The sequence below is a fragment of the Anastrepha ludens genome, chromosome 5 (genome assembly GCF_028408465.1).
Source record: "Anastrepha ludens isolate Willacy chromosome 5, idAnaLude1.1, whole genome shotgun sequence".
Lineage (NCBI taxonomy): Eukaryota > Metazoa > Arthropoda > Insecta > Diptera > Tephritidae > Anastrepha > Anastrepha ludens.
The window spans coordinates 64,115,858-64,140,840 of NC_071501.1; the positions used below are offsets into that span (position 1 = coordinate 64,115,858).

Consider the following 24,983-nt stretch of genomic DNA (forward strand, 5'->3'; position numbering starts at 1 on the left):
ATGCGGTATTAGCTCCCATCCGAGCTCGTTTAGCTTGCCTAATGTTTGCTTTGCGGTATGAGGTCTTGCGTTGTCGTGGTTAAACAAAACTTTGTGTCTATTCACTAAAGACGGTCGATTTTTTTTTAAGTGCCTCATTCAGGTTTGATAGCTGATGGGAATAATAATCAGCAGTTATCGTCTGGTTTGGTTCCAGAAGTTCATAATAAACAATACCGGTCATATCCCACCAAATTGACAGGAGAGTCTTCTTGGGGTGAAGGCCATCTCTAGGGGTCGGTTCTGGTATTTCATCTTTATCTAACCATTGGCGTTAGCGAACAGGATTATTGTAAGGGACCCATTTTTCATCACCAGTAACGATACGATTCAAAAAACGTTCGGCTACTTAATCGATATTATTTAAAAAAACTGAATAGTTGAGTGAAATTGGGAAAGAATAAGAAAGTACAACCGGATTAAGTTGGCACACCGTGTCGCGCATTACGAAATTGAAATTAATAAGGAATTTAAAAAATCTGTACCCCATGTCCAGTACAGTGTGTAGTTTTGATTAACGTGGTGGAAGTATGTATTTGTGACCCTTCACTTGATTTACGTTGCCAGTTGCATTTACGCCTGTGTGAAGAACGAAAATATTAATTCTGGGAACCTCGGGCTTAAGTTTATATGAATTTTCTTTATATCTCATGAGCTCAGCTATATTTTAAAAGTATTGGTATCCGGTGCTTCTTCTTAAAGCAAAGAATAAAGTTCACAGCAAAGTCTTCACACGATGATATTCAAACTTGATTAATGAAATATTTTTGCTTTTACTACATTTTTCGCTGTGTAAAATATATTCTAGTTTAACAGTTACTTGTATAACTATTTATTAACTAAAAGCTAAGTTAATGGCATCTGATCTGTTCCATGCTTCGAATTTGAGTGAAAATGTCCGTTTTGCTAACGTATAGTACAGAACTCACTTCGCTCCGCCAGTTTTTGTTTTTTGCTTTTCTTTTCTTTTCATTTACTTCCATAAAATATTACACCTGGTGTTAGACACTAAGTAATTTAGTTAATTGCAAAGAGATGGAAGTGATATTGAAGGGTCAATACTCTCAAGCTCATTTAGAATAAATATACATAGCATTTAAAACAAGTGACTAAAACCGGTGACAAATACGATTAGTTAACAATTGACTTCATCGAATTTGCAAGATCTGCTGGTGTTTGACGGTTAAGCCGACTTTGCGTAGGTTTTTATTTATTTGAGAAGATTTGTGTGAGTCAATAGTCTACTTATGTGTCTTCTGCCTTGTATTGTCTCGTCAATAGTATCGATATCAAGGTCGCGATGAATATCTGAGTTAGTTACACTGGACTCGTTACAGTATGCTTAGATTACTTTTTGCAGCAGTGCCCCAATCCTCAATTCCATATTTCCCGATCGGTGCAATTTTCGTTCGATAAATAAGTAATTTATTTTGTAATGATAATTTGGTCAGGCAGTACAATTGTTTAATTAACGATTTCTAACTTCATTTCATTTTTTTGGATGTATGATAGTATCGACTGTGGCCAAAAAGTAAGGTGAATTTTGTTGCAAAATGAAAAATCTTTATTTATTCTTGTAAATCAATTTCATCCCCTTCAAAATAATCCCCTCTCGATGAAATACACTTATGCCAACGATTTTTCCAATCCCCGAAACATGCCAAATAGTCCATTTCCGGTATAGCCATCAGCACCTTCTTCGATTCAGCTTTTATCTCCTCAATCGACTCGAAACGCGTTCCCTGGAGTGGTCTCTGGAGTTTTGGGAATAGCCAGAAGTCACACGGAGCCAAATCAGGCGAATTCGGTGGTTGCGGAACGATATGCGTGGAATTTTTGGCGAAATGGTCACGAAGAAAGAGTGCAGTGTGAGACGGTGCATTATCGTGATGCAAAACCCAAGAGTTGTTGGCCCATAATTCTGGTCTTTTTAGACGAATTGCTTCACGTAAACGACGCATAACGCTCAAGTAATATTCCTTATTAACAGTTTGGCCAGGTGGAAGGAATTCATAGTGCACCACATCACGAAAATCGAAAAAAACTGTCATCATGACCTTTATTTTTGAACGACTTTGACGTGCTCTCTTCGGTCTGGCTTCGCCTTTAGCACGATATTCGCTTGATTGGTCGGTTGTTTCAGGGTCGTAAGCATAAATCCAAGTCTCATCTCCCGTAATGATGCATTTGAGCTTGTCCTGATAGTCTGAAAGCATTGTTTCACACACATCAACGCGAAGACTTTTTTCCAAAAAATTGAGTGTTTTCGGTACCAAACGAGATTTGACTTGTCGTAGGCCCAAATGGTCTTTCAAAATGGTTTTTACAGATCCTTCTCATATTCCGATCATATCAGTAAGGTCTTTAACAGTCAACCGACGATTTTTGAGCTCTAACTCCTTCACTTTATTGACGTGTTGGTCATCTGTTGACGTCGATGGTCGTCCGGAGCGCTCCAAGTCATCAACACGTTCTCGACCCTCTTTGAAGCCTTTGTACCACTTATAAACATTTTTCTGCGACATGGTCGAATCACCAAATGCCTTCTGCAACATGCTAAACGTTTCCGCAGCCGAAATTTCATTCCGCAAACAAAATTTGATGGCACTTCTCTGCTCAATCAAATCAGACATTGTAAAAATCGAAAAATGCACTCTTGCTCGTTTGGTAAACACAAGCGTAAATATATTACTGATAATGACATTCACATGAAAGTTGGCCCAGATGTTATAAACAGTGCTGCCAACTCACGAAAAAAATAACTAGAGCGAAATTTTAATCCCGCGAAGTTTGACAAATAAATTCACCTTACTTTTTGCCCACAGAGTACTAGTATGATAGTAAAATGAAAAAAGTTAGTTTTTTTCGAGATTTAATCATTGTTAAACATTTAAAATATCTTTCGTTATTTGTAACATTTGTAATATTGTTTAATATTTTTAATTTCAGGAGTAAATTAAACTTAACCCAATTCAATTGATTGAACTCAATTTTCTGCCAAAGGTATCATGTAACTTTTCATAAATTTACAAGCACATTTCAAAGAAAATGCTCATAATTAAAAAAAAAATAACATTTTTCTTTCATTTGCTTATTTAAATACCAAATCTACAAGTCCTAGCCTTTCTTTGTATGAAGGTGGCAAAAAAAGAGTTCAGACCACCCAAAACCAGTCGCCCACATCGTCCTCGCCCTATAAATTTCCCTTGCGCTGTCTGATTTGAAATTAAGTTTTTGTTGTTCTAACGCAAATAATTGCACATTGGGTTTAAATATTAAAACCACTCGCTTTGCATAGAAATAACAAAGTTTCCACCTGAGCTCATAACCGCTACCTCTCGCCTCGCTGTTTCTTTTGGCATTTGCCCCTTTTGATGTTGTTATTTACCCTTTTCGTAATTACATGCATATGTAGACACATACATACATACATACATACTGGTATGCAATAATCTCTAAGGTTCATTGTGGCATCAGTCAGTTCACTTGCCACTTTAGTGAGCAAGACAATTATGTCGAGTTTGTTGGTTTGGTAAGTTTTTGTTGTTGTCATTATTACTTTCGCTTCCCAAATAGTCGGAAATGTTAGTTTAGCAGGTGGCCTTGCCCTCCTCAGCAATTCCAAAAGCCAATTTAATTAATATTTAAATGTTTGCGTGCATTCACGAGTTCGTAAGTTCAATTTGTGTTTGTTTAGCATTTATCTGTATATAATATATTAATTGTTTGCTTGAATTTCGTATGATTTTCCCCATTGTTTAATTTTACTTCTTCTCTTGTGAATACTTCATTTTAGCTCATTGTGGAAATCAACAGCCAAGTGGCGCTCTTTCGTGATATGCTAATACATGTTGGCCAGACTAAAGACTGTCCCGAATTGCGGGAAAAAATTCGAAAATTGCGAAGAACCTGCGTTGAAGCATGCAAACACACAGGACAAATAATAATGCCTCAGGTGAAAAGGTGAGTGATGTAAAAGTATATTTGTGTATTTGAGAAACAAAATTAAAATTTATTCAGCAATCAAAATCGGCAGAGGAAGAGAAAATAGAGCGCTAAAATAAATTTCAGTTGGCTGAAAGAAATCAAAAATTTTCCGCAATATTCATTGTTGCATTTTTAATTTACAAAAACTATGAGTACACGTGTATACGAAAGTCTTATTGCCAGTGCATTAGTTTATAAATGAAATGATTACGCCGGCCGACACGGTTCTTAGGTATGGCTTCTGAATGCAAAGTTCTTTTTTCTTCTTTTTGATGTGAAACATCTATAGGCTCACTTGTAAACCGAATCGTTGGGGTGGCGACGCTTGCCGTGGGTCGCCACGCTATACTAAGGTATACATATATATATGTGTACTAGTATGAGAAGTGCTAAGCCAATTTCAAAGGGACAACTCACAAATGATGTGGGTTAAAGTGTGTTAGTATGTGTGCCATGTTAGAGAGACAAATGTAGAGTTGCTAGAGAGCGGCCAGTTTGATGCTCGTGAGTGCTTAGTAAATGTTGGTGCGTTATGTGTTTTTGAATGTGTTCGGTAATTTGCTATGTAGATAATAGGAATTCGATTACAGAGAATTCATGGGAAGCTCGAAGGCTGGCTGGAGTGGGCACCTTTGAGGCGCGCTCTCTGTGCGAAGAAATGACGAATGTCAGTGTTTGAGTTGAAAAATATCAAAAGGTCACAGAAAGCAGAGCCACAGCAGAAAGAAGTTTCATTACTCAATTATTTAAACCAAGTGGAGAACCATTTTGCAATGCCAAATTTATTGCTTTATTAATTCGAAATGAAAAGTGCAAACTTATTTAATAGCAAATTCGAGATATGCCAGCTCATAATGAGCAAAAGTTGAAATTGAAGTTGAAGCCTATGGAGGAAGGCACATTTTGATTATCACACAAAGTGACACAAATTTAATCATGCTATCGGATTATTTCTGGTGGACGTAAAGGTCAAAAGTCATTGCTCAATATAATTTCTTTTTTTAATTATTTTTTTTTATCTGGATGATTAATTTTGCGCCAGAAACGTCAAAAAAATTCATCACTCAAAGTAATTCTTTTATTTCATTTTTTTTTAATTTTATTTAATAATTTTCAAATACAAAACCGGATGATTAATTTTGTGTCACCTGAAAATTCAAAAAATTTTATCACTCAAAGTCATTTTTTTATTTAATTTTTTTTAATTTTATTTAAAAATTTTCAAATAAAAAACTGGATGATTAGTTTTGCGCCACCTGAAAATTCAAAAAATTTCAGCACTCAAAGCACACTTCAAAAAGAATTTCAATTGCAAATCAACAAAAATCCAAGAGAATCTACTACCAAATATGGAACAACAATAGTTGCTGTATTTGTGAGATATCTTGATAATATTTCATCCAATACCTTTGTAACGTACTTTAGTTATCATCGACCAATCGTCACAGTAATACCGGCATAGGAAACATCGAATATAACTATTACTGAAGTCACAGATGAAAATATTTAAATTGTGGCTTGGTATTTATATCGAATTTTGATATCACATGTAAATAAATGTTTATTAAACAAAGTTACCATTTTCTGTAAGAAATTCGTAATACTTCATTTTTTCATTAGGCTATATTTAATTTCTGTAATAATATTATCTTTTATGCATATTACTTGTACGCACACGATGTTTCACATCTGCCAGGCATCCCATGACGGCTCACATTTTTTTTTTGATTGGCGCAATAGCCCTTTAATCGATTTTGGCCAAGTTTAACAAATCGCGCCAGTCATCTCTTTCTCGAGCTAACCGCCACCAATTTGAAACACCGAGTGAGGCCAATTCCTTTTCCACATGATTTCCGACATGAAAGAGGCCTTTCTGCGAATACTTTCAGAACCAGAGGATTTATATCCGTTTATATCCATTCGACATGATCCCTTCAGAGAGAACTTCACTACTCAATTTCCTACTTATTCCACAGTAGCACCTCTTGGCAGGAGAGATTCTTCATTGGATTTGGAGACTGACATTATTATCGATGCTAATAGGAAATGTCTTTCCAAATTCTGACTGCCTTGCTGGTATTGAGCAACATCATCTTGCACAACGCGGCATATAGGCAACTACTTTTCGTGCTGTCGAATGCGGCTTTAAAATGGTGTGTGGCGACGAAAAGATGGTGTGTGCCGATTTTCCTTTCATGGGTATATTCCAGGTCTCAGCGTACTGTGAATGTCGGGTCAATTGTGGATTTTCCAGACCATAAGTCACTCTGATAAAGTCCAATCAGTTGGTTAATGGTGGGCTTCAGTCTTTCAAACAATACGCTCGCTAGAACCTATATTTAGAAGACTAATTCCGCAGTAGCTGACTTGTGCAGTGAGTGTAGGATCACCCTTGTTATGAATTGAGCAGAGCACACTTGCATTCCACAGGTTGCATTCTTCCGACCATATTTTGCATAGGAGCTACTAATTATCTTAAAAAAAAATGTTACATGGAAGCATGAGATATAAAAAGGGAGATGGAGGCTCATATTTTTTCTTAGCGTTATTGTTTGTATCATGCTCTTGTAAACTTTCACTGTCCATTGTCTATTGTCTTGGAAGTAAAATATTTTATTGTTTCGCCTGCATGCATGGTATGTATGTAAGTATGCTTACAGTGTTTTGCTTTCCACATCAAAATGGGTATGGAATTAGGTTGGGGAATAAGTTCGTAGCGTTTTCACCGAAGGCTTTTATTTAAACAAAAACCAATAATTATATAAATAGGTTAATCAATTATGTATTCGCCGTTATTCGCCTCTTCACACCTCCCAACCTATTTGTTGATGCCGTTCCGCCAAAAATCGCCTGGTCTGGTGTCAAAGAAATTATTGAGCCTCTTTGTTATCGAAGGTAACGCCCTTCATATGGCTTAACAGGGAGCGAAAAAGATGGTAATCGGTCAGGAAAATATGGTGGATGCTTAAGGATCTCCCATTCGATTCTCTGGAACGCTGCTTTGACGACTTGTGCAACATGGGTCATAACGTTGATATAGTTCCCAGCGACTTTTACCTATTCAGAAAACGTTTTGTGTCCGTAGAGGCCATCCAAAAGGCTTGTACCGATATCCTGAAGGAGATTCCGGTCAATGACCTGAAATACTCTTTCGAAAAGCTTTAAGATCGCACAAAACAGTGTAACGAGGCCAGAGGGGACTATTTTTAAGGGTACCCGGTGGTCTATTGTAGAATTTTCAAAAAATCGATTTTTTGTTTTTTCGATATTTCGAAAGTGTAGTATCTTAAGAATATACTATGAAACTTTGATGTGGAAATTGCCAATATTATAGCTTCTGCAGCCCTTTAACTAGGTAGAGAGCGGACCGCGCGCTCTTGAACCTCAAACTTTGAACTCAAATATTTCGAAACGACTTTTTTCGGCACGGCGGGGATGAAAACAAAAAAACTATTCAACCGAATCACTTGAAATTTGGATATGTTGTTCACAACATGTATCGCTGTCGTCGGAACTAGAATCATAATTTTATTTAAATAATTTCCTATTTTTTAAACTAGAAAACTAGTAAAAAAAACCCGATTTTACGAACTTTTTTTTCAAAAGTGCGCTATTTTGCCAATTTTTCATTTTTTCGATTTGTTCTAGGTCCGACCATAACTGCGCTCTTTTTGATTAAGAATCTTCTTGAATTTTGTGTTTCAGATGAATAGAAGTCTCGAAACCATCCACGCCGTCCGGGTTCGATTTTTCGAGAGGGTCATCTTCAGCGGCATTTTTATAATAATAAGTATTGTTTCAAAAGTAAAAAAAAATTTTTTTTGTATGCTCAATAAACTTACTAATAAGCCCGAAAAGTTCAAACATCGTTTTTCAAATTTTTAATGGCAAAAAAAAAAGTCGTGAAAATAGGTGAAATTTTCGTGCTCTAGACTTCCGGGTACCCTTAATAAATAATCTGGAAGTTATCAGAACAAAGCTCCTATCGTTTCTATTTTGGATCAGTCTTGTTTATTTTGGACTTCACCTTGTATATTTCTACACTACGCTATTGTAAAAGGACAGCATGAAATCGACGCGCTAAAACTATTGTAAAAGTTTTCCCTTTTGGGTTTAAAAATATCAATTCAAATTTTCCAACAATTTTGTTCGAAGGTATACAAACAGCCTCTACATATTTAATTTGGTATATTTGTAGATGCGCACGAGAATGTAAATTCGAAGGCTTTTGCACTTGGGGGTGAGTGTTTAAAATTTTGCTTTATGTTTTTTCTCCTATGGTGTGCAAACTTTTTATCAATTGTTTTGGTACGAATTGCTTGTTTTTCCCCACATGGACTTGACAACAAATTGTGTTTTGCATTTAGGTGGAATAATTTAGAGTTAAAACCACATTTCAAAACCAGAAAATTTCTTCCATCGGCATTAATAAAAACAGAGTTTCTGAAAAACATTTCTTAAATTATTGTGTCTCAGTAAGTTGGTAAAATAGATTATTTGATAAAAGTTGCCCTTTGGCAATTAAATAATGCTATATATCCTTCCGTAAAAAATTTTAAGTTCTTTATAATTTGCATTTTTTTTGTTGATATGAGACTGGTTTCCGATAAATTTTGTGCCCTGAACAAGATTCGGGGGTGTAAAATGTATACCCTGCTGCCTTGATAAGCGTAGGAGCTCCTTCAACTGTCTGCGGTACCCCTTTGTGGCAGTTTTAAAGCATATCTCGTTTCTTGTGAGGCTGCATGGAATACCACAAGGCAATGTAGTTAAATTGGAATTAGTTGCTGTAAATATAGAAATTGTCGGGCCAGGTAAATTAGACTTTTTGATACAATATATGTATGCTAGATCCAAGCCCGTGAAACTTCTGTGCGTACCTCACATTGACTTCCGCAAAAGCTGTGGAGATGAAAAAGACATTGAGTCGGTATAATACCTCCTGTGTGAATGTCCTGCACTTTAAAGAAGCCGTGCCAAATATTTCGGTGCTTATTTCTTTGAAGACCTGGAAAATTTGCACAATGTCTCACTTCTTAAAAAAATCTAAGTAGTTTAAGCAATTTAGTTAGGGGATGGAAATGAAATGCAGGTATCATAATGGGCCTTAGGGTCACCGAGTCAACCTGGTGAACAGTGTCCTATATACCCACATATGTGCATTTTTTTGCTACGATTTAAAAATGGTTGAGTGACATCTTTTTTGTTGTTTCTAGTTTCACTTTACATAATTAAAATTTTACAACAATATAACAGCATTTTAACTATTTTTACATATTTATTGTTGTCTAGCATTTATTAGGTCGCTTGGTCGGGTTCTCTTTAGACGTCTTTTTGTGTTTCTTTCTATTTCAAGAAGTTTGTTGATTCTGCCTTGTTATTGTTTTGATTTCTTCGTCTACTGTTGCTATATTTAAAGCCCCGTGGATGTCATAATTTTTCGTGTAACTGTCAGACATGGTCAAACTCCGAAGAATCTTCCATTGTTGTCTTTGGATTTTTTCTATATGAGTTTTTTAGCCGTCCACCACACCTGTTGTCAATATAGCCAGACTAGTTTGATCATAGTTTTGTACACTAACAGCTTGTCCTGTATAGTAACTCTGGACTTTGAGCAGACTAACCAATCAAGTTGTCGAATTTTTCTTTTATTTGTTTGACCTTTTGCTTTACGTGGTGATTCCAATTTAGTTTGGAGTACAAGTGAACTCCCAAGTATTTAGTAGTTGGTTCTATTGTTTGTTTTGTTAGTAAATATAACCTATAAGGCTTTGTCTTCATTTATTTTTGCACCAGTTATCAAACCATTCTTTAACTGCGTTTGTGTATCGCTGCAGCTTTTCAGAAGCCATAATTAAGCTTTTGTCTCATGCTAATAATATTGTTCATCTGCGAACGTAGCAATTGAAGAACTAGTTTCGTCAGGAGGTGGTGTGTGTGCGGTGAATACAACATATAACTAGTAGTAGTCCAAGAACGCTTCCTTGCGGAACTCCAGCGGTTAAGTAACTCTTTGTGATGAGATAATAGTCTGTTGAATAGTCGAATGTTTTTTTCTAAATCCAAATAGATAATCTAGTATTATAGGTTTTTGGTCTAGAAATTGGCTTAGTTGATCATGCAGCAATTTTTCAGCAACTTTAGATATTGTCGGTAGTAAGTTAATTGGTCTTAATGAAGACACGGTAGTTGGATCTTTACCCGGTTTTGGCAATGCAATAATCTCTGCCACTTTCTAGAGTTTCGGAAAATATTTTAAGCGGAACATTGCATTAAAAACGTTTCGCAAAAATATATGCAAGGTGAATTCCAAAATAACCAAGGCTGACGTCATACAAATGTTTTTGATGTCGCCATCTTTTTAATGAGTTAGTGCGTTGGAAGTTACATCCCTAGGTGCCCATTTACACACGGAAACATTTGGAAGGGAAACATTTTGTTCGGGGGTGGGGGACGGACGCGGGAGAGAGAAGGGAATTTGTATCCTGTACTGGCGACACGCTTTGCTCTTCTTATTCGTATTTCCAATCTTAAAGCAATTTTTGACAGTTGCTTTATTTGTTTTCTTCTTTTGTGGGAGAAAGTTCTGAGTTATGTGTTGGTTTTCAATCAAACGGAAGATAACAACGATAACAAATTATTTTTGCTAGTAAACGAGGGATAATTTAAAATATATTATGGGGCATGTTTATGTTGAATTCTAATTTTCCCCGCATTTCTAGATACTCAAGCTAATTTTAATTTAATTATTTATATATGAAGTATTTTTAATCTAATTTCTTTTATTCAGGTACAACAATTTATAAATATATTTAAATAAAAAAACAACAAATTATTTATTATTTAACCAGTTTGCATTTTTCATTCATATATTTAAGAAATTGTTGACGAACGTTTTCCGCTTTACATGTTAGCGGATTCGAACCAGAAGATGCTAAAGTAGTAAACGTCAAAATGTTGCCGAAAACAATTTTGCCCGTGTGGCCGCGAATGAGACATGAAAAGAGAATTTCCAGTGTCTCCCTTCCAGATGTCTCCGTGTGTAAGTCTGGTGTAGCTGACCTCCAGTGAAAGCTTGGTGACATTCGGTTCAGTGGAAGCGAAGTTATTGCATCTAAAGTGTCAGTATGCTTGCGTCATCGGTACAAAAATGAGTTTCGAACAAAGAGCTACAATAATATCAAGTTTTCTTTTAAAATCAGTAAAACGTTTACCGAAACATTTGAATTGATGAAACAAGTTTATGGCGATGATTGTCTATCTCGTGCCAGAGTTCATGAGCAAACATTTGAATTGAAAAAGAAGAACATCCGATTTATGATTTCTTTTTCCGAGAAATATAATAAAACTCAGAAATATATTATTCTCATTGATCGGAAATTTTAAAATCTCAAAATTAGGATAAATCTGTTTTTATATACCTCATAATTGTTACAGTTCTTGTTTAAAAGTACAAAATGTCCTATAACCTGTTATGTATAGAAAATATGAAAACTTTATTTACTGGATCCTTGACATTTGATATCATAAACTAGTTCTTTAAAGGGTTTACTAAGTAAGCAGAAAACTCAAATTCATCATTAACAGTCTGTAGTTCTGGCAGCATATGCATGCATGCAATATTTTCACATATTCATGCAAATTAGGGTAGCTGTGTTATTGATAGCAAATTGCATTAATTTGTGCGTTCGCATGCCTAAAGAATCCCCAATTACTATGCTTGTGTATATGAAATGCACGTGTACGAGTATTCCACCATCAGTATACCGGCATTATTAAATCACATTTTAATCAACACCTCGACGTAGCTACAGTGCCATATGAATATTGTAAGTGAGTGACTCACGAAGTGCATCAAACTGATTGAATTTAATAATTAATATGCAAAAACCCGATGGGCAAAAAATAGCTGCACTCTCACAGCCTCTGACGATGGTGATATAATTTTGAGTTGAATAAACTAAAGGATATCATAAATTCGCGCGTGCATGCACCACCACAGGGAGGCTGAGAGAATATAAAAATATTAAATGGAGGTAAAAGTAAGCGTGTAGTAATGGCTTTTAATCAGAGTTTATTAAATGTTCAGAATGCACATACATACAGGGTGGGCCATATATCGTTTGCTTTTTGAACCACCTATTTTTTTGAGAATGGTAACACAAATGACATGTCAAATGTGTTCATAATTTACTTAAAGGTTTGACATTTACGAAATGGGACGCTATACGCTTGAACAAAATTGGGAAATATTGAAAACCTATTTCCAAAGAGGTGAGTCTTCTTCTTCTTCCGCGGTTACAGTAAATGGCGAGCGTTACCGTGACATGCTCAACGAGTTTTTGTTTCCAAAAATTGTAGAGGATGACATGGACGACTTTTGGTTTCAACAGGACGGTGCAACTTGTCACACTGCCAAAGTTACACTCGAACTTTTGGCTACCGATTTTGAAAACCGAATAATCAGCCGAAATTCCGATATCAATTGGCCGCCTCGGAGCTGTGATTTAAGCCCGTTAGACTATTTTTTGTGGGGATCCGTTAAGAACAAATGCTATGCGAACCATCCAGAGACGATTGATGCTTTAAAACACGAAATCGAAGTTGCCATTCATGAAATTGGAGCCCAAACAATCGAAAATGTGCTTAAAAATTGAGTTGATCGAATGGCCTACAGTAAAGCCAGTCGTGGCAGTCATTTGAACGATAATATTTTTCATTCATAAATGACAATGTTCAATCTTCAAAATAAAAACAAGTTTGAAAAAATATTGAATAGTTTTTTTTTTTTTTAGCCGATTCAAAAAGCAAATTTTACATGGCCCACCCTATATTTATGTTGACGATTTAAGTGTAGCGTGCGTGTCAAAAGCTAACCGTGGTGATATTAAATCTATACTCTCAAGCGAATTCATGTTAGTCGAGAAGGATCCCTTAAACTACTTTTTGGGAATGGAGGCCGCGCGCAAATGCTCAGACTGGCGCAATAGTTGTTGGGCAAAAGCAGTACGTCAAAAATCTGCTAACACAATACGATATGAGTGAATGTCTATATCGTTCAACGCCTTAAAAATTATTGGCGCGTGCACTTCTTTTAGCTGATTGACCGAGCCACTCCTCCTATTTGAGGTGTGCGTTTTGTTGTTTTCCAACAAACGGAGAGACCCAATGTTAGTGTTTTTAGGTAGCTCTTATCAAAGAATTTAAGCATATCAGTTGAACAGCTATGTCCTCTCCGATACCCTTCGATACGATTCGAGTAATAGACCATTCCCATAGCAGGTACTTCTTCATTTGACACAGTTTTAGACTTTGTGTTATGCATTTTCCGCCACACAACGAATACTTGAATTTTGTTGTATATATTGTAGTTTAAATGCACAAGTCAGAGAAGATAGCATCGCACTTTACACCGATGGATCGAAGGTGGATTGCGGCGTCGGCGCGGGTGTATACTCAGATTGACCTCGAAACTCCCAAGTTCTTTCACCTGGAGAATTGGAATAGCATCTTTCAAGCAGAGGTCCTCGAGATAATGAAAGATTGTAGGATAATCAAAAATCATCCCCAACAACTATCAGAAGCAGCCATCTTAGGTATAAAGTCACCAACAACCAATTCAATTGAGCACGTATAACAGACATCACTCTTATCTGTGTACCTGGCTATAAGAAGATAGAAGGAAATGAGAAAGCTGATGAGCTGGCAAGGCAGGAAGCTTCCTCTAAGTATCCGAAATGGTAGCAGTGGAGTGCTCCCAAAGCGTCTACAAAAGGGAGATCTTTTTGCAATTCTAGAAGCAGGCTGTTGACAAATAAAACAAAACCGATGCCTGCAAAATAGCGAAGAAACCGTGGCCAGAGTACAAGTTGAGAACTGGCGAGCTGTTATGAAAGCAATATCGAAGTTATTCTGAAAACTAGTATGTTTTATCAATTACCCAAAAAAGGTGTAATACTTGAAAAAAAAATAAACAATTGGCGCGTACACTTCTGTTAGGAGTTTGGCCGAGCTCCTCTTCCTATTTGTGGGGCTCCTCTTGATGTTCTTCGACAAATGGAGGAACCTACAGTTTAAAGCCGACTCCAAAAGGCAAATGGTTTCTATAAGAAGCTTTTTCATAGCAGAAAAGCACTCGGAAACTTGCCATTATCTGCATTAGAAAACACTTTTTCTATCATTTTGGTGTTTCATGCACGCAGATTCAAACCTACGCACTTTCGAGTGGTAGTCACGCCGAATGGCGGCTGAATACTTAAATACAAAAATGAAAAGAATTAATCCGTGAGTGGATTGTCGGCTCATTTATAGGAGGGTAAAACTTCATAAGGAAAAAATTGTAAAAATACGTGACTGAAACAAAAAGCTTAAGAATTTAAACTAGTTTTTCTATTCTTGTGGTGCTGATTTTATATGATAGTAATTATATTGATGATTTTTGTTAATTGGCATACACTTTAAGCAAAAGGAAAACAAAAATATTAAAAAAAGATTACGTACAAGCACAAAAAACTAATATTTGTTAAATAATCTTTAAAATCGGATATAGCGGAAATGGTCAGAAATGACCTAAATAATTAAGTTATTTATTATCCAGGATCACTTGTCCGGTAGCTCTGTATAATACCAATCTTAAAAAAATGATAACGAAAAGAAAAAAATTAGACGTGTTTTTAAAAAAGTCAAGAAGTGAGATTTGGCTTCTTTGTAGGCTTTTGAATACCGTTTTTGTAATTTTCCACGAACTCAAATTCTTAGCGTTCCGCATTACACTTGTACGAACACTTAAATATTTTCATTGATTTCCATCAACATGAATAGGTTTGTAGCGCAGAGAAGAACTTCTTGTACTAAGAAAATATTATATTTTAGTATACTAAAGACATGCAACATCATCTTTGCCACATACTAAACGAAGTTCATTAATTTCCTTTCAGATTAGTAAGAATTGGGACGAGCTAAGAAAATGAAAAATTATGTGCTAGAAATTTCATAAGATGATCGATTGACATACATATATAAAACACTGATCTTGAAGTGTCGTTAATTATAAAACCGTATGGCACACATCCATACATGTACAAATAATATTGAATTTCCACTACTTACGCCCAAAGCAAAGACAGTACTTCAGTAGCGCCTGCAGTCTTGCCCCCAACTGTATGATATCATCCTCAATAAACTCACTCATGGCATTTCTGCTCGAGGCGTTGCTTAGCGCCGCTTCGCGTGCTTTTAATATGAAATCCTTGCCACATTGACAAGACATCCTAAATTGCTGAATCATACACTAGTTACACACAGACAACGATTTTTCCCATTCAACTTGTCCTTCTCCTCTCACTCCGACATGAAATTCTCAATTTTTAATGTGATTTATCATTGCACAACAACTTTGTGTTGCTTATAAATGTCGTGTGCGTAGGTAGGTATGCATGTATGTACCTATGTATGTATGTGTGTATGTAAAGGGTGGGCCATACACCTTTTGAACAACCTATTTTTTTGAGAATGGTAACACAAATGACATGTCAAATGTGTTCATAATTTACTTAAAGGTTTGACATTTACGAAATAGGACGCTATACGCCTGAACAAAATTTGGAAATATTGAAAACCTATTTCCAAAGTGGTGAGTCTTCTTCTTCTTCCGCGGTTACAGTAAATGGCGAGCGTTACCGTGACATGCTCAACGAGTTTTTGTTTCCAAAAATTAAAGAGGATGACATTGACGACATTTGATTTCAACAGGACGGTGCCACTTGTCACACTGCCAAAGTGACACTCGATCTTTTGGCTACCGTTTTTGAAAACCGAATAGTCAGCCGAAATTCCGATATCAATTGGCCGCCTCGTAGTTGTGATTTAAGCCCGTTGGACTATTTTTTGTGGGGAGCCGTTAAGGACAAATGCTATGCGAACCATCCAGAGACGATTGATGCTTTAAAACACGAAATCGAAGTTGCCATTCATGAAATTGGAGCCCAAACAATCGAAAATGTGCTTAAAAATTGGGTTGATCGAATGGCCTACTATAAAGCCAGTCGTGGCAGTCATTTGAACGAGATTATTTTTTATTCATAAATGACAATGTTCAATCTTCAAAGTAAAAAAAAAGTTTGAAAAAATATTGATTAGTTTTTTTTATAGCCGATTCAAAAAGCAAATTTTACATGGCCCACCCTATACAATAGCTTGTTTTCATACTTGGTATTGTTTGTCAACAGGAAATGAATGATGCTTGAATTGACGAAGCGGGATTTTATTTTTTTACTGACATTGATTTTCATGCGATTTTCTTGTCAATAACATGACATTTTTTGTTTCTTCCATATTATTCACAAAATAAATGTATATGTATGTACAGGGTTTGACTGAAAAGTAATGAGCCTTCCCGCGCGGAGCGTCTGCCTGGTGTGGGAAAATGATCGTTGGATCTTTCCCTTCCACTAGAAACCGGTCCCAGTTCGCTAGTAACAGCGGTGCATTCAACATCGCTCCGCGCGTGAAAGCTATTTTAAAAGTGTGTTAGGATTTTGCAGTGGCGAAAATGCAGCGATCGTTGGAGCAACGTTACTGGATCAAATTTTGCGTAAAGCTAAACAAAACGGGTACCGAAATCATTAAGCTACTCAAGGACCAATCTCTGTACAGTGCCTAGGTAAAACGGTGGCATAAGTCGTTCAAGGAAGGCCGGGAGGACGTCGAAGACGAACAGCGATCTGGAAGGCCTTCGACGACGCAAACAGACGAAGATGTGAATTTTTGAACATTAACCGTCGTGCTAGTCTACGTGAGATCAGTAAAGAGTTAAATTTCACTTATTACAATGTGCGGGAAATCGTGACCGGAAAACTTGAAATGCGCAAAGTGTGTGCCAAATTGGTTCCAAAGGTTTTGACTGATGAACAAAAGCAATTGCGTGTGGAAAAGAGTCGTGAAGTATTGGAAAGTGACGAACAGGATAATACTTTAGACAATTGTATCACCTGTCCCCTCCGGACTTCTTCTTGTTCCCGCGCCTGAAAAGAAAGCTGAAGGGGAGGCGTTACGACTCCATCGAGGCGATCCAAAAAACTGTGACAGCCCAATTGAACGCGATTCCGGCGGATGAGTTTAAAAAATGTTTCCTGCAGTGGAAGGACCGCTACCAGCGATGTATTGACGCTCAACGGTCCTCTTTTGAAGAATATTAGTTGCATAAGCCAAAAGGTTTAATAAAGCTGCTTAAAAAATATAAGGCTCATTACTTTTCAATCAAACCCTGTATATGTCTATAAGTAACGGATATGCACTATATCCGAATCTCGAATTTATTATGTGTAGTATAGACGTGCAGTGAAGAGCCAAACAACCCAGTAAACATTTTAGTTCATTGACAGGTATTTGTAGGGAGTAGTATTACTAGTTCGAGAGTGACTAGAAGTATACCAGTTGCAAAATGACGAGAGATGTCCGCAAATCAAATATTTGTGAGCATGTTATTGTAAATAAAGTGTGGCGCCTTTATGTTAAGAATGCATTAAATGATGATTAGATGAATATAAATGTATGAAGTGTATTCTAAAAGTCCAACTTAAATAACTTACCATTACTTTAAAGAGAGCATGTACAAGTAGAAAACAAAATATGTATAATTGAATTTAAATTTCATGGAATGCGTAATTTTTAAAATTAAAATCATCAATCATCTTCTTAAGCATCATCGGCTTAAGCAATAAATTTCTACGTATATAATAAGAAGGTAGAAAGTTTCTTCGGAAGGACAACACTCGAAAACTACTGCCCGATTTTAACTCTTTTTGATTGCGTTGCCACCTAATTTGTTGCACAAATTAGTAACAAGTAATTTATCATATATACCATTTAAATAAAAAAAAAAGATTTGAACTGTTTGATATTTAAACCAGCTTAAAATTATTTTTACCTGGCATTTCATTTTATTTATTTATTTATTAAAAGAGTAACAATTATAAATAACTATTCCACTTAAAGAGCTAAAGCACTGGCCACTATGGCCTTCGGCTATTAATTAGTATAATAAAAACGACAGCGTGTCTTATAGCCTTAACTTACATCTAGATACATAATCACAAATCTTATTTAAATTGCATACCGTGGTCTGTTTGAGGAGTTCCGATGGTTTAATGCTTGAGAAAAAGGATGTTCTGATATTTTGTAGGGAAGGACAAGTATCTATCAGATGAAGTGTAGTAAATTCGTTAGAGCCACAAAAAGGGCATGTAGGCTTCGGTGAACCGCTGAGCAGGTGGGCATGTGTCATGAGTGTGTGACCGATTCTCAGCCGAGTAAAGATTTTTGCTTGGTGACATAATGTAGATGGAGGGTAGATATTTTTTCCCCCAAAGGGGTTAAAGTTTTTATAAGGATGCTGATAAATGTTCCATTTAGTTGCTGCGTTATCTGCGGCAAGTTCCTTCGCTAGTAACTTTATGTCATTGCAAGTGATATAGGCAAATGTGTGTAGAGGTTCCTTATTCGCCTCTTTCGCTCTCTTGTCAGCTTTTTCGTTACCATTTATCCCAGAGTGTCCAGGAATCCACATAATTTTGATTGCACCTGTGTGTATTGAAATTATATTGCGGATTTTTGTTATCATCGGGGTGTCATTTGTGTGGTTTAAGATAGCTTCGATTGAGGATTTGCTATCGGTGCAAATTAAGTGCTTGCTACATTTCTGGGAGGCAAAGATTACTGCTTCAAGTAACGCAGCTGCTTCAGCTGTAAATATTGAAGTGAATCTTGGCAAAATTCCGGCATAGATGGTAACATCTTCTGCGTTTGTCACTGCAAACGATGTGCAGGTGTCGGTTTTTGATCCGTCGGTAAAAATGATCTCCTAATCTTTCTTTAATGGGGAAATGGTTTCGAGAAAAATCTGGTTGTATTCGTTTGTATTAGTGGAATCTTTTAAATGTTTGGATAGATTGTTCAATATCATCGAGTTGGGAACGACCCACGGTGGATGTATTGCAGGTTCTACAAGTACTGGCTGAGCAATGATATCCAGTTTTTCGGCTTCTTTTAAAATGATGGAGATTGTTGATTCCCGGCTCTTTCTGTTTAATTTTTGAGTACTCGAGTTGATGTGTTTAAACAAGAGTCTGTTTCTACATTGAATTATCTTCAAAATACTTGTCCTTGTATTGTTGGCCACCCTTTCCGAGATGGTGGGAAGTCCAGCTTCCGCTAAGGTAACGTTTATGGGGGAAGTGGGGAAGGCTCTGATGCTTCTCCTGACTGCAGCGTGGTAAGGTGCTTCTAGGCGCTTTAGATGAGTTTTAGCGCAGTGTCCGTATATAACCAGTCCGAAGTCAATTTTAGATAAGATTAGAGATCTAGTGATACTTAATAATGTAGTTGTATGTATCAAACAGTGCTTTGAGGATAAGTATTTAACAATGTTTAGTCTTGACAATAGGCTTAACCTAACGTATTCACAATGTTGCTTATAAGTTAGTCGCTAATCAAAGATAATGCCTAATATTTTAAGTGTGTTGGTGTGGGGGATTATGGTATTGGAGAAGGATATAGGTGGGAATATGCATTTATGCTTGCGACATATATGGAATGTACAACTTATATTCATAGAAATACTGGCTCTCGAAGCTTGTGACCAAACTTCGAGGTCCGCAAGGATACCGCTACATGTACTTTCAACTTCTGATAAATTTTTGGTATTTGAAAAAATTTCTACATCATCTGCGTTAATGAAGTGCTCGACATGCAGATGTTTGGATATTAAAGAGTTAACTTCATTAAAAGGTATGATGAACAAAATGACAAATAGAGACAGATTGAGGAATACCATTAAAGAGGGGAAGGATTTGGGATTCATGGTTGTTAGCACGAACATAAAATTTGCGATTGCATAAATACGATTTAATAGTATTATACATTTTCCCCCAATCTTCCAGCGATTTAGCTCTTCCAATACATTGTGAGAGCCTATTCGATCGTGTGCCTTTTCAAAATCTAAGCTAAGCACAGATACATGGTTTCTATCGGCAAGTGCTGAGTTAGCGAAATGTTCAAATATTAGAAGTGGATCTATTACACTAAGTCCTTTTTGAAACGCAAACTGGTGTGGGCTAAGTAGGTTATTTTTTTGGGCAAACCAGATGATTTGCCGGGAAATCATTTTCTCTAGAACTTTTGACATGCAAGGGAGAAGGGGTATAGGTCTATAACTAGATATGAGGGAGTTGGGCTTATTGGGTTTGCGGATGGGGACAATTGCGGCAGTTTTCCACGCTTGAGGGAATAATCCTAGTAAAATTTAATTAGAAGGATATGGGTATCAAAGAAAGTTTGTTGAAAGCAATACACAATGCTTTAATTACAGTTTTTCGTATATGGCGTTGCCACCTAACTCTTCAGGGCAAATTGTAAATAACAGTGCTGATGGTTTAAGCATTTCAATGTAGGTATCATGCAAAAAACGATTGGGAAAATTTTAATCAAACCATTTTTGGAATGACGTTTCCACCTACCTTTATTTAAAGAAGTATTGAAATTGCCTTATAATATAAAATATGTATGCACACTGAAACTGTTGGAAATATTTCACTACTTCTCTAATACAATATGCAGGTTAGTATGGCATCTCTGTTCAAGTGTCAATATTCTATTATACTTTTTCTCCCTCTTTTGTTATTCATTCTTTTTGTGCACTTTTCTATTGATACACATTAAAAGTTGTAATACAAACGAGTAAGTCGGTATTTTATTTTAAATCGGATATTTCAGCTGCAATCTCAACAGAAACAGAAAAAAATGACAACTAAAAAATAAAACTGTTGAGATCAAATCGCACATCCTTCCATGTTTGCTAGCATCACGGACTGAACTGAATACTACGTTGCCGTCAGATTCATACGAAATTTCACGGTAATGTAATGTTTATGAATTTTTACGGGCACGAAACACGAACTGAGTTCTATGCTTAATAAAACAATTTTAAAAAGTTCATTTATTAATTCTTTATTTATTTAGTTTTCAATCACCCGTAAAAAATTTTACTAAAGTTTTTGTGTCTTTTATGAACTAGTTCGTTACCTGGTATACCAACTTGTTTTTTAGCTGGGAAGTCGTCAACGTTTTTAATTTCGATATACCGTTCGCTATCCCGTTCGCATATTCATATAATATTTTCATAACAGAACTCTAAGTTTGAACTTTTTCGTTCACGCTTCTATTAAACAGACTGTAAATTAAAGAACTAATACGAATGCGGATTTCAGATTCAACTAAAGAAGGGTAAAATTTCATAAGAAGGAAAACATTAGAAAAAGTGTGACTAAAACCAAAAAATGAACAATTCAAACTTTCTCATTCATTATACTCATTCATTCGTTCTCGACAAGACCGTCTCTACTCCGGATACAAATTTACATTATTTTCCTTAAATTACGTTTCACGACGCTTGTTCTTAGATGTTCGTCAGCCGCCTCAAGTACTTCTCAGTCGAAGTCATCGCATTTTACACGAGTAGTTTAATTTAACCCTTCACGTGAAAATCCATCGGCATAAAGCAGGACTTCTCGTCGGCTATGGTGTAGGTGTCTATTATTTGGAATAGTTATCATCGACCCATGCTCTAACACTTCGCCTGGAGTTGAGTTGAGCAGTCATCATGTTGGAAATACATGTTTTGCCTTACGACAAAAAACACGTTGTTTCAGAGCAGATTCATATGTCTGTAAACAACATACCTTTCGATTCGCCATCTACACCCACGGTGACTTTTTAAAATTAGGAGCCATCATTGCCAATACTGTGACAAGGTATGTCGAATTCGTAGTATTCTATATGAAACTAAATATTAGGTGAAGTAAAAAAGTTATCAGCGTTTTTCCTTTACTCCTATGGTGAAATTAACAAAGTTGTGCCATTGGTTGGCTGCGAAGAGAGCTCTGAGATATCTTGCCGGCTCGGCACATAGGGGATTAGTGTTTCGTAAGACGAATGACCCACTGATTGGCTACGCGGATGCTGATTGGGGAAGTTGTACCGTAGATTGTTAGGATAACATGGCGGTCCGATTCCACGAGTTCCAAGATTCTAACAACATTTTCTATGACTGGCCTATCACAACGGGGCCGCTAAAGTCATGGCGTTCCTATAAGCAGATAAGAGTTTTTTTGTCTATTCCGCCGTTCACCTTAGTTGTAGTGGTACTGAGGAATGTATCGAATTTTCCCTTCTCTTCCTTTATTTGAGAACCTTTTAACACACAACTGGGTCCAATTTTATATCTAGATTACCTTTAAATTTATTTATTTATTAATCTAAAAATGCAGTATTTCTAACAGATTATGAGAAACAGAAAAATAAAAAAATACAATGCAATCAAAAATAAATTAAGCATGTGATTTACTTGATTCATTTTAATGAAAAAAAAAACATTTCTTACAGTTTACAGAGAAAAAATATTAAAGAATATTTAGAAACTAGCTAAGTTATTCATTTACTAACGTTTTGAAGTAATACTTTGTGGAAGAAAAGTCTAGGCCAATATGGGTTGAAGGAGAATGAAAATTTCTCAAAGTTCTAGAAATCGGAGCATTGGAGGTATAATGAGTTTTAATCATCCCTTAATAGAAAATATTATGATTTCGTTATATTGCAATTAATTTTTTCGAGTAAAGATGGCGAGCCAATCTCCCATTTTATCAAATCGAAAACGGTAGTGAGGGCGGGAATAGTCCTTCTACTTTATAGTGATTTTCGTTCAATTAGCAAGCACCGACTTTTATAGAATGGAACTGGATCAGTGAAATGCAAAGAACGCAAATAATAACGCACAAAGAATTTCTGGACACGTTCAAGCCTAATAGTAGGCTCCAAATATAGAGACATATCCATCCATATCCATCGACTTTTGCTACGAACTATTTTAGCTTCAAAACCAACTTGGAACAAGACAATTCAGAACTAGTAGGTTTGACTGCGGGGATATACTCCACCGCTGACATTCTCATATAAATATTTTTGTAAGCGCACGATTTTTATGTATTGAATTTTACGCTATCGCTGATACGAGTATGACAGGAACATGGAAGGGTTATGGGGTTTATGTAAAACATTGGATTTATTTTCAATTATTTTAAGTATATTTGTTGTATTGCTTTTTTCGGCACTAACCAGCAATCAATCATTCTTTGGCTGTATTGCATTTTTGATTCATTTTAATTTTTTATGAATTCAATATCAATGGAATATTTCAGGAGAAACGTTGCATTGGCGTTTTAAAATCTTTACATTGTTGCCATTTTATTACATTTTCATTGTTTTACTAATTTTCGTGTTCCAATTTCCCAAATTATTGCTCTGGAAAATTGATTCCTAGTTATAAAAAGCAAATTATGCTATAGAAATAAAACCTGGTTTGAAACGCATCACACAGCCGACTGGCACTGACAAGAAGATAAAAATTTATGAAAAAATTCCATTAAGTTCAACGAATGATAGATAAGAGAGGAAAAATGTATATTTCTTGCAGTATTTTTCATTACCTAAAATATTGGCAATAATAAGTCAATATTGGTTGTCCAGAACGTAATCCCCATGTCGGCTTTTGTAAACGCTTCATGTTATGGTCGCTAGGCCAAAGATACGTTGCTAGTAGAGCTAGTGAAGTAATTTTTTATGAACTAAGGTCTTTTATATTGCTAGTCGGATAGTGGCAAAAGAATTGATAAGGTTTTCCTTGTCTTCCTGTGAGGTCCCCTGGACCTGACGGAATATATCCAGCAATGCTTAAGAAAGGCGGAGAAAGGCTAATAGTGACCCTGAAAAGGATCTTCACTTGGTCATATACCATCCCGACGCGTAAGAGTAGTATTTATTCCGAATCCAGGAAAAGACGACTATTCGCTAGTAAAAAGTTTTACACCAATCAGCTTGACATCGTTCGTGTTGAAAAGTCTAGAAGGAGTGGTGGAGAAACATATTCGAGTGAAGATAATGCCGAGAAGTCCACTTAGTAGAAATCAACACGCTTACCAGAAAGAAAAATCATGTGAACAGCCTTACATGATCTTGTTAGCAAGATTGAAGCCGGGCTGGAAGTTGACGAATACACAATGGGCGTGTTCGTGGACATTGAGGGGGCTTTTGATAATGCCACTTGGATATACTCCATGCTCTCTGAGAGGCTGTTAACCGCTGGTGGAAGCGACGACGAGCAAATCACAGTCAGGGCCAAGCAAGGATGTCCCCAAGGGGGTGTTCTTTCTCCGCTGCTGTGGTGCTTCGTCGTGGACTCCCTATTAGCGGAGATGCAGGAACTCGGTTTTCATGTCCAAGCATATGCGGACGATGTCTATGCGCTAACATCGGATAAATCCCTAAGGAGGCTTTGCACGAAAGTGCAGAGGATTTTGGAAAAATCAATGACTGATGCATAAGACAAGGTCTCTCCGTTAATCCGAACAAAACCACCATAATTTTGTTTACGAGAAAACGGAAATTGGATGGACTCAGTCTCTGCCAACACTGAAAGGTGTGACACTTGGTCTTTCCGATGAAGTTAAATATCTAGGAGTAGTAAGAAGCTGTCTCCCAAGTCACTGAAGGTGAATCGCGCATTAAAGTAATGTGTAGACTTCATAAATATGGTTTCTGGCACGAAGACAGAACTTCGGGACACAGATAAAACTTTAAGTGGCTATCTGAGCAGTATCCTCTGTTTTTGGCACCTAAAGGCGACCTGATACCAACAGTTTCATTTGGAAGGAAATTTGACGTCATTTGCGTGAGCAATGGAGCAATCCAAAATGCATTCAGGATATTTTCTTTACCGATGGGTCCAAGAAAGAGAAAGGGTCTGGAGCCGGATGGTATTTAAACGATAGTAATAAGTATCACTATGCTATGGGGGAAATGGCAACTGTTTTCCAAGCGAACATTTTTACCATCCTGAATGTAGCCGA

At 36.5% G+C, this 24,983-nt stretch overlaps 1 protein-coding gene across 1 annotated transcript in view; it reads left to right on the forward strand.

Moving 5' to 3' along the window:
• LOC128864325 (uncharacterized) overlaps positions 1-24,983 on the forward strand; it is a 113,579-nt gene that overhangs the window by 47,101 nt on the left and 41,495 nt on the right. The window contains exon 2 of the mRNA XM_054103934.1: positions 3,836-4,002. Within this exon, the coding sequence (XP_053959909.1) occupies positions 3,836-4,002 (167 nt within the window). The remainder of the gene's footprint in view (positions 1-3,835; positions 4,003-24,983) is intronic.